The following is an 11271-nucleotide window of genomic DNA, read 5'->3' on the forward strand; positions in this document are numbered from 1 at the left end:
TTCAAAATCTAGAAGTCTTGAACTTTCCCAGAGAGTACATTCATTGAGAAATATTACTATCTGTGAAATCTGAAACTCAATGCAGTATTTTATGTTTAGATTCAGATATGTGTTTTTTCTGGACAAAGACCTAAACTTTCATCATCTTTTCAAAGGAATAAAGACGCAAAAGAAAATGAAAACTACAGTTGGAAATAAAAGTGGAATGGGGAAAAACAGAATTTACAGTCAGAAAACTTCAATTTAGTTCCATTTTCACTCATTCATTTCCTCACTTGTAAAAGGTGTGGTGTATGTAACAAAAACTAAATTTTCTTCCCAGTATATTTGGAGAGATCAAGCGAGATAATATCTATGCATGGTCTTTGTAAAACTAAAGTGCTAGATGAATATCAGGGGCGTTTAGTTTATCACGTAATTATCCAACCGACTATAGAAACCCCTAATCTGCAGCATTCCTATTTCTCAGGGAAGAAACTCAGTACATATGGAACAAAAACCATAAAATAACATTGGCAGAAACCTCATAGTTCTCACACTCATACACCAAGCAATGTACAAACTAGAATTTGTCTATAACTCAATCTTGGAACCATAGTAAAGTTTTGAAAAGAAAGTAAGACATTTCAGTCCTAAATCTAAATAAAATTAGCTAAACTAAGAAATTATTATTTTAGGTCTAATTTATGGCTGAACATTTAATAAAATACTAACATCTGCAATTCCATAACTTGACTATAATCAAGCTGAAGTTGATCTTTATGCTGCTCGAAACCTTGCTTTTCACAATAATAAAAATAATATTAATGCGGTTATTCATTTCAGGAGCAGAAAAAAATTTTTACTCATAGAATATGTTTCTCTCATTACAGAACTTCATTCAAAGCCAAATATCTTACTTCTTTTGGATTGGATTGGTCCGTAAAGAAATCAGCCCTCTCTGGACTTGGGAAGATAACTCAGCACCCTCTCTTGATGTGTAAGCCTCTAGAATAGATACTAGCTAATCAGTTCAATGGCTCACTGGGTGGCACTCAACTACTAACCAAAAAGCTGGGAGTTTTAACCCACCCAGAGGTGGCTTGGAAGAAAGGCCTGGTGATCTACTTCTAAAACGCCACAGCCTTGAACACCCTGTAGAGCACCGTTCCCCAGTGCACACGTGGGGTCATCATTAGTCCAAATTAATTTGACAGCAACTGGTTTGTTTATGTTTTTGTTTTGTTTCATTTTAATTAGTTCTATAATCACAGATTCTGGTTTATAGTCTTAAAAGGAAAAAGAAAAAATACATTTATATGCATGCATACATGGAGCCCTGGTGGCTAAGTGGTTAAACATTCGACTGCTAACCCAAAGGTCAGCAATTCGAATCCACCAGCTGCTCCTTGGAAACCCTGTGGGGCAGTTCTACTCTGTCCTGTAGGGTTGCTATGAGTCGGAATTGACTCCATGGCAATGGGTTTGGTTTTTTGGGTTATACGCATAAACGCATATGTATACAGTTATGTATACACACGTACACATACACACACTCACGTCAAAAGTTCTAAGCTCAGTTATGGAGATGTGAAGGTAGGGGGACTTTTCAAGTTCAATTCCATGTCTATAGTTCTCATAAGATTCTCCATAAAAATTTTAGGGCACAAAGCAATAATTTTGATAAAAAAAGAAAAATATACCACCTTATCTGTGAACGAATATCTTTTATTATGTCTGCATAGATGAATATGTATTTTACAGTGTTTATTTTCTTTAGTTTTACTTCAAGCGGTTGGAAAGCATCAAAGCCTGGAGATTGTGGAATTATAACAGCAAAAACGATAGCTCCTTCTGACTGTTTAAAACGCAGGCCCTGTATTTGTGAGAAGAAAATTGCTTGTCTTGCTACCTGAGAACACGAGAACAACAACAACAACAAAAAAACTCAATTTTGTTTTCTTACGAGAACCCAGACGCTAGGAAGTTAGAGAGTCTGTCTCTCATCTCAGAGGATGTTTGCTATTTTTTTTTTTTCAAATGGGCTGTACTTATATTCTAAACTATGATGGAGATGAGGCTGAAATATAAGATGCAACAGACCTACCACTTCTGCCGCTCTTGCATCTAGACTGCTTCATGATACCAGTTAGGAACACAGATTAGTGGAGTACTAGTGCTTCTGATGAGTTTTAGGAGGCAGAGTTCTGTATACCCTATTTCTGCAACTCACATATTTAGTACGTAATCCTGTAGACTTCAGTCACCATCCTGCACATTTTGACTGGGAATGACTGTAAATAGTAACCAAAGTCATTATTCTCTATCAGTTGTGTATGTATCGCTGTTTGACTCCTTACCTTTTAGGAGAAAGGCAGTCCCATAGACAGGAACGAGAACAGTAACTCGAATCGGGTCTGAGTTTGACACCTGCTCCCACACCTAACAATTATGTGCTTACTTGCAAGTCCAAACTGCCAAACTGTTTTCCGACATGACTGTACTATTTTGCATTCCCACCAGCAATGAATGAGAATTCCATTTGTTTGCATCCTTCTAACATTTAATAATGCCACTTTTTACAACCACTTTCAGAGTAAAGGTGTAGTGGAATTTAACACTGGTTTTAATTTGTATTTCCCTAAAGAATAAACGAAGTGAATATCTTCTCTTAGGTTTTTTGCTTGTTTATTTGTTTGTTTTGTCATCCACATATCTTTATGATGAAATATTTATTCAAATCATTGCCCATGTTTATTGGGCTGTTTGTTTTCATGAGAGTTCTCGACGTAGTCCGGATACTGGTACTTTATCAGAAGGGTTTTACACACACGTCATTACAGTTTTTCATTCTCTTAACAGTGTCTTTAAAGGGCAGAAATTTTTAATTTGATGAAGTACAATTAATCAATCTTTTCTTCTACGATTTGTGCCTTTTTTATCCTTAAGAAATCTTTACCTAACCTAAGGATGAAATTTCTCTTATGTTTTCTTCTAGAAGTTTTGAGTTAACATAAAATTCTATATTCCATTTCAAATTTGTTTTTGTATATGGTGCAAGGTATGGGTCAAGGTTTCCTTTTTTCTTGTATATTGATGCTTGCTGAAAGTGAAGAGGACTTGAAGTACTTACTGATGAAGATCAAAGACCACAGCTTTCAGTATGGATTACACCTCACCATAAAGAAAACAAAAATCCTCACAACTGGACCAATAAGCAACATCATGATAAACGGAGAAAAAGATTGACGTTGTCAAGGATTTCATTTTACTTGGCTCCACAATCAACACTCATGGAAGCAGCAGTCAAGAAATCAAGATACATTGCATTGGGCAAATCTGCTGCAAAAGACCTCTTTAAAGTGTTAAAAAGCAAAGATGTCACCTTGAAGACTAAGGTGCGCCTGACCCAAGCCATGGTGTTTTCAATCCCCTCGTATGCATGCAATAGCTGGACAATAGATAAGGAAGACCAAAGAAGAGCTGATGCCTTCGAATTGCGGTGTTGGTGAAGAATATTGAATATACTGTGGACTGCCAAAAGAACGAACAAATCTGCCTTGGAAAAAGTACAACCAGAAAGTTCCCTAGAAGCAAGGATGGCAAGGCTATGTCTTACATACTCTGGACATGTTTTCAAGAGGGATCATTCCCTGGAGAAGGAAATCATGCTTGGTAAAGTAGAGAGTCAGCAAAAAAGAGGAAGACCCTCAATGAGATGGATTGACACAGTGGCTGCAACAATGGGCTCAAGTATAAAAATTGTGAGGATGGTGCAGGACCAAGTGGTGTTTCATTCTGTTGTACATAGGGTTGCTATGAGTCAGAACCGATGCCATGGAACCTAACAACAACAACATTTATAAGGAGCCCTCGTAGCACAATGGTTAAGAGCTGAGGCTGCAACCCAAAGGTCTGCAGTTCGAACCCACCAGCCACTCCTTGGGAACCCTATGGGTCAGTTGTACTACATCCTGTAGGGTTGCTATGAGTCAGAATTGACTTGACAGCAATGGATTTTGTTTTATAAATGGATATACGGGGCCTGGGGGGCACAGCGGTTAAGCGTTTGGCTGCTAACCAAAAGGTCAGCAATTCGAATCCACCCGCCGTTACTTGGAAACCTTAAGGGGAATTTCTTGTCGATCTTATCATTCCACAGTGTCCATTCCTTGATTCTTTCCAAATGCTCGAAGTAACACTAAAGAAAATAAACACTGTAAAAAAATTCATTTATGCAGACATAATAAAAGATATTGGTCCACAGACAAGGTGGTATTTTTTCTTTTTTTACCAAGGTTATTGCCATGTGCCCAGAAATTTTTTATGGGGAATCTTATGAGAAATACAGACACAGAATTGAACTTGAAAAGCCCCCGCCCCTTCCCAATGGACTCATCTCCATAGTTGAGCTTAGGAACTTTTGACATGAGTGTGTGTGTGTGTGCGTGTGTATACATTTACCGTCCCTGAATGCCTGCATCACACGGCCAGTCACTCTACACTCTTGACTTCCCCCGGCAGTTGCTTGTTACTCAGTGGTGGAAGACAGAGATGGTTCCCTAGTTCCCTTGTCCAGCATCTGTCTTATGTGAACCTCAGTTGCGTGATCTTGATAGTGGGATTTTGCAACCTTCTTGTCCACTTTCTTGTGTTGCCAGCCAGAGTCTTCCTTGTATTTGTGGGAGATCTTGCACAAGCTGGAGCATGTGGTATAAGAGTTTGTTGCTCACTATGCACCCTGGTGGAAACTTAATCAGTCTTCAGAGCTGATTCTTTGTCCTTCCCCAAGCACTCACAGGGACTCATTAAGAACAAAACCCCTCAGCCTAGAAGCTAATGTAAAAAAAAAGAAAAAGTTCTAAGTAAGCAGGAAAATTCCATGCTTTAAGAGAGAACAGTTTTTAAAATATTATGTCATTGTAATTGTTAAGGTTGATTGTCAACTTGTCTGGGCCATGATTCTCAGTGGTTTGGCAGTAATGTAATGATGTAATCAACCTCATGATGAGATATGCTATGAGCAGCCAATCAGTCCAAAGGGAGTTTCCTTGTGGGTGTAGCCTGCCTCCAGTATATAAATGGATGTTCCAGCAAGGCTCTTGCTCTGGATCCTGCATCCAGCTCATCATCATCTGAACTCCAGTTCTTGGGACTTTAGCTGGGAGCTTCCCTTCAGATCTTGGGTTCATCCGCCCCTGCAGCTACATGAGACAGGAGAAGAAGGTTCCAGCCTGACACCTGACCCACAGATTTGGGACTTGCCAGCTTGTACAACCACGGGAGCTATTTCCTTGAGACAGACGTATGCGCACATAAACATGTACGTGTGTGTGTTATGTATGTACGTATGCATATGCGACACTGGGTTTGCTTCTCTAAAGAACCTAGCCTAAGACAGTCATCAGATTTTAAATTGGCATATAAGCATGAGGCTTTTCCCCTTCTTTCAAAAATCAAAAAATAGAAACATGGTGAATTTGAATTAGGATTACACACTGCATTTAAATTTAAATTTAAATTAATTAAAATTAAATACACTTAAAATTTTAGCTCTTCAGTCACAGTAGCTACATTTCAGGTGCTCATTAGCCACAAGTAAATAATGGCGACCATACTGGAGAGCACAGATATAGAACATTTCCCTCATCACAGAAATTTCATTTGGATAGTGTTTTTAGAGACTATTCTAATGGTCTAGTTTACAAAGTAAGGCCGATTATATTTTAAAGTGCTAATAACAACTTACATTCCACCAGCAACGCACAGGCAACCCCACTGCCATTCAGCCTGTCCAGCATTGCATAAAGTTGCACTTCTTATTTTAGACTAATGAATGATTGTTAAATGATCAACTCCTTTTATTAAACAGACTACGGACCTCGGCCTTATATCAAAGTTCCAGATATATATGCGTATTGCCTACATTAAGCTTCAAGAACCACACTCAACAAGACAACCCGATGATCTATCCCTAATGCATATATGGAAGACTAATTGTTGACAAAGGCACAAAGGCAATGCAATCAGAATGGATAGCCTTTCAACAGACAGTGCTGGCAAAATTGGAAACCAATATGCAAAAAAAAAAGGACTTAAATTCATACCGTATACAGAAATTAACTCAAATTTGATCATATAGCTAAACGTAAAATCCAAAACTATAACATTTCTAGAAAAGAAGTAAGAGAGTATATTTGTGGCATTGGGTTAGGCAATGATTTCTTAGATATGAAACCAAAAAGCACAATCCATAAAAAAACAAATGGGTAAGTTGGACTTCATCTAAATTAAAAACAACGTGTCAAAAAACACTGTTAAGAGAATGAAAAGATAAGCTACAAACTGGACGAAAATCTTTGCAAAGCATATATTTGATAAAATTCTTTCATCTAGTTGAAAAACTTGGCAAATCAAGAATAAGAGACCAATAAAACAATTATCAAAGATTTGAAGATTTGAATAGAAACTTCATCACAAAATACATATGGATGGCAAATAAACACGTGGAAATATGCTGAAAATCATTAGTAATTAAGGAAACGCACACTAAAATCAAAATGAGATATCCCTAAATGGCTAAAAATTAAAGACAATTGTTGGCAAGGATGGGATGGAACTTGTACTCTCATACACTTCTGGTGAGAATGTAAAATGGCACAACCACTTGGGAAAAGTTTGGCACGTTCTTAAAAAGTCAAACACGTGCTTACTATAGGATTCAGCTATTTAACTCTTTGGTAGTTACCCCAGGAAATGGGAGTGTATATCCATATGAAGGATTGTACATGAATGACAGCAGCAACTTTATACAGATACCCCATTTTATTGGCAAAGATGCTGCTGGCAAAGACAAAGAGATTGTTGGTAACATACTGTGACGGTAGAAATATAAAGAAGTAGGAAATCTTGAACATTGCTCACGAAAGTTGACACATATACAACCTCTTTGATGGACAATCATTAAATATCTATGAAAAATCAACACACATACCTTTTGATACAGAAATTACACAGCTGGAGATTTATCCTATCTATGTGTATAATACACGACAAATTATACTTTGTATGTGTTATTCATTGCAGCACTTCTATATAATCACAAAATTCTGGAAAAAACTAAGTATCTATTGAAATAAAACCGGTTAAATAGAGTTTGGTACATCCATTTAGCATAATCCTTGCAGAAGAGTGAGGCAGCTTCTTGTGTACTGTTATGGAACAATCTGCAAGATATGGCCTTAAATAAAAAATAAAGAAGGAAGACTATTGTTTATAGTTATGTAACATTTCATTTAACAAATACCATGCGTGTGCTTCTACTTTCCTGGAATAGCTCTGGAATAATAGACGAGAAACTAGTTACAAGCCTGTCTCTGAGAAAACGACAAAGTTACTAGAAGACAAGACTGGAAAGGAGAAATGTTTTCATAGTTTATCATTTTGTACCTTTTCTATTTTGAGTTATGTGAATATATTACCCTTTCAAATAAATTTAATTAAATGATTAATACAAAATAAATTCAGAATCCCTCACCCAATAAGAATGAATTTGTTTCCGGTAGACAAGTTTTCTGATTTGTTGGTTCTTGACATTTCAACAACAACAAAAAAACACACTGATTGCTGGTATTTATTTCATTTTACTATATGTAAAGCTTCTTATTTTTTCTTTGCTCATGGGCATTTTGAGAGAGAATAATTTTTCATAAACTATGCAGAGTCAACTGATTTGATTTCCTCTCCTAAGTTTTCTTTACTAACAACTATTAAAGAATGAAAACATTAAGACTTCAAATTTAGTAATTCTTTTTATTAGCAAGGCAGGTGAACTTCCTTTCACAAATGTAATAAAAAGCTTTAGTACAAACATCATTCGTAAGAGCTGTTGGCTTGAGGTATCCGCAATTTCCACGCTTATCAGACATCTGTTGAATATCCCTGCATCAGAGAATGTACTCATTTTAGAGAGCCACTCCTTAGGCAAAATTTCAGTATTATAATATTTGTGTATATATGCATAATTATTTCCAAGGACATAAACAATCAGATACATAGCCACTGAATCATGAGGCATAATTGTCTGTAAAACTAATGGATACTATACCAATGGAGGATAGCAGATAAGGAAGAGGTAAGAAGAGTGTGGGAAGGGGGCCGAGGGCGTATACATGGATTCCATGTACATTTGGGAAAGTATTCTTCTGAAACATCTAAAAATTCTTCCAAGTGACTAAATGTAGTAAAATTATTCTGTGACTCACTGAAACTAGATATAAAAATAACTCGTTTACTGTTACAAAGAGGAATGTGCAAAGGGTCCCCTTGAGGCTCCAATGCTAGACCCCTTTCAGCATAGAAGGTGATTGTTTGCGTTTCAAACATTAAGTGTCCCCTTTTCCCACTGAGCATAATGTCTTGGACACTAAAGTATTACAAAGCTGTGAAATTGAATGAGAATAGGAAAATGGATTTTAAAGGATAGGGCTAGACTAAAATATACAAGAGAAATTTTGCTAATCTTAATTTTCCTCCAAATATCCATGGATCTAACTGATCCTAAGTAATAATTGCAAGTAAAAAAAGTTATCTGCGGTAAGTCACCAACGTTTGAAACTGCTTGTTATTTCAGTAGCACTTCTTTGTAAGCTGTCCATTACTCTCAGCTGGTCTTTCGTGATTTTCCTCTCTTATCTTTAGCCACTCTGTCTGGCTATCCTCATCTTCCCAATATCTTAAACATTTGGGTGTTTAAGGGCTCAGTCCTTGAATTTTTTTCAAGATCACATCTAGCCTCGTAGTATTAACACCATCCATACATTATTGTTGTTAGATGACATCCAGTGGCCTCCGACTCACGACAACCCCATGTCTTACAGAATAGAACTGCTATCTAGGGTTTCCCTGAGTATAATCCTTAGGAAAGCAGATTACCTGGCTTTTCTCCACCTGGATGGGTTCAAAATGCGAACCTTTAGGTTAGCAGCCAATCGCAAAACGCTGGCCCCACCAGGCTCTTTATCTATACACTGATGCAGGCTAAATTTGTATTCCGAGCACAGACCTCGCCCCTGAACTTCAGAAGTATATACCAAAATGCCTATGTGACATTTCCCTAGTTATCTAAATGTCTAATAGATTTCTCAAATTATACCTAAAACTGAACTCCTAAGATTCCCCACCAGAGCTGCCGGCAACACCATCCAGAAAATGGCTGGACAAAAATCCCGGAATCATCCCTGATTCTCTTTCTCTCACACATCTTCGAAATATGTCTGGAATCTCCACCTCTACTAGTCTTAATCAAGCCACAATCATCCTTTACCTGGATAATTCCGATAGAGTCTTAACTGAACTCCCAGCATTCCAATTTGTTACCCCCACCCCACAACACGCACAATCTAATCTGAACACAGTAGCCAAGATGACTCTTGAAAAATCCTATTCTTATCACTCTCCTGCTAAAAACCCTCCAATAACTTCTGATGACACTCATGAAAAAGGTAAAGGGGCCTCACCCTTATGTCTGATCTCCCCCTTGTTGCCTCTCTGACCTCCCACTTGTCTCCCCTTGCTCACTCTGAAACAGCATCACAAGCCTTCCTTCTATTTCCTCAAGCATGCCAAAGGCACTTCCACCTCAGGGTCTTCCCACGAGCTGTTCTCTTGCCAGGATGCTATTCCATCAGGTAGCCTACAGGATCTGCTCAGTTACCTCCTTCAAGTCATTGAACAAATGTCACTGTCTCAAAGAGGCATTCCCTGAATACCCTATTAAAACAGTGAAATCTCTGCTTCTCAGCACCAGGCAAACCCATCTACTCCCAGCTACATCTGGACGTAAGAGCCTGCATTTATAGCGTTTGTGAACTTCTAATGTACTGTACAGTTTGCTTGGTTTATTTGGTTTCTCATTACTCATCTATTCTTTTCCTGTTCTTGACCTATAATTTATGAATCAGTTACTGAGAAAGAAATGAAACAGAAGACTATAAAATGAAAACTTACAGGTGTTTAGAAAGTTCTGAGCCATCATTCAGCCATCTCCAGCGATTAGTTCCTTTTTTTTGTAATCCAACCCAGTGATTGTATTTGATATGTGATTTAATAAATTTCTGTGGGAAAATTAGAATCACTACTATTACTCACAGAGGCTATGAAAACATTTTGCCTACAGAGGACTCTCCTAAAACACTGATCAGAGTTATCTCCAAATACCCCTATGATAAATAGTGAAGGCAGAAACAGCCGCATTGCACAGAGAAGAAACAGAAGTACAGAGAGCTCGATGACTGAATCACTCTCAAACGGAAGGAAATTCCCGGGGCGGGGGTCGGGGTGGTGATGGACATTTTAAAAGGATGCAAATATCTCCAAGAATAATAAAAAAGACAGGCAGACATGACTGCACTAAATTTAAAATTCCTCTTCATCAAAGGATGCCTAGAAGCACAGGAAAGTTAAGCTTCAAATCTAGAGACGATATCTACAAAAATTTAGCATAAAGAACAAATAAAGTATTGCTACAAATCAATAAGACAACAAAAATCATCCAAACATAAAAACTGACAAAAAATGAGAACAAATGTTTCACATACAAAACATATATGGCCAATAAACACATACAAACATATTTAAAGCTGCTCAGGCTCACTAGATAAGAGAAACGCAAAACAAGGCTACAATGAAATATCATTTTACAACTATTCAATTGACAGAAATTAAAAAGAATAACAGCACCAAGTCTGTGGGGGGAAGGGATCAGAGCAATATCTTTTAAACGAATGCTAAAATCATATTGGAAAATAATGTGTAACTGTCACAGAAAATCAAATTTTTACATATCCCATTACCCAGTGATTTCACGCCTAAGGTGATTATAATGAAGAGAAGAAAGGACACGTAAAAAAGTCTTTCATAGAAAACCCATTTAAGGATGTTTAATGAATAACTATTCATACTAACAAAAAACTGGAAACAACCCAAATTCCTGTCATCTGGAGAACGGATGAAGTATAGTCCCGCTATGGAATATTGTAGAGCAGCGAAAATAAAGGAAATGCAACTGTAGGCTTCAAGTCAGGTTACGCCATTTATTCATTATGTAAACTTAGTCCCATATGTGAACTTCCTTGAACATTTTTCTTATCTGTAAAATGCGAATCATATTATTTTGAAGATTTTGTGCCCTGAAATAATGTGTGCAGCATGTCTGAGACATTGTAAACATAAAAGTATTGTTAATTTTTGTAGTCATTATTCTAATTAGCATATTTTATTCACTCTAAATAT

The 11271-nt window shown here is 37.2% G+C and overlaps 1 protein-coding gene across 1 annotated transcript in view; it reads left to right on the forward strand.

Moving 5' to 3' along the window:
• The window catches only part of LOC111819365 (C-type lectin domain family 1 member B-like), a 5257-nt gene extending 3362 nt beyond the window's left edge, over positions 1 to 1895 (forward strand). The window contains exons 3-4 of the mRNA XM_023725799.1: positions 873 to 979; positions 1760 to 1895. Of these exons, the coding sequence (XP_023581567.1) occupies positions 873 to 979; positions 1760 to 1895 (243 nt within the window). The remainder of the gene's footprint in view (positions 1 to 872; positions 980 to 1759) is intronic.
• Positions 1896 to 11271: the final 9376 nt, after the last annotated feature.

This window comes from Trichechus manatus, unplaced genomic scaffold (genome assembly GCF_000243295.1).
Source record: "Trichechus manatus latirostris isolate Lorelei unplaced genomic scaffold, TriManLat1.0 scaffold00410, whole genome shotgun sequence".
Classification (NCBI taxonomy): Eukaryota; Metazoa; Chordata; class Mammalia; order Sirenia; family Trichechidae; genus Trichechus; species Trichechus manatus.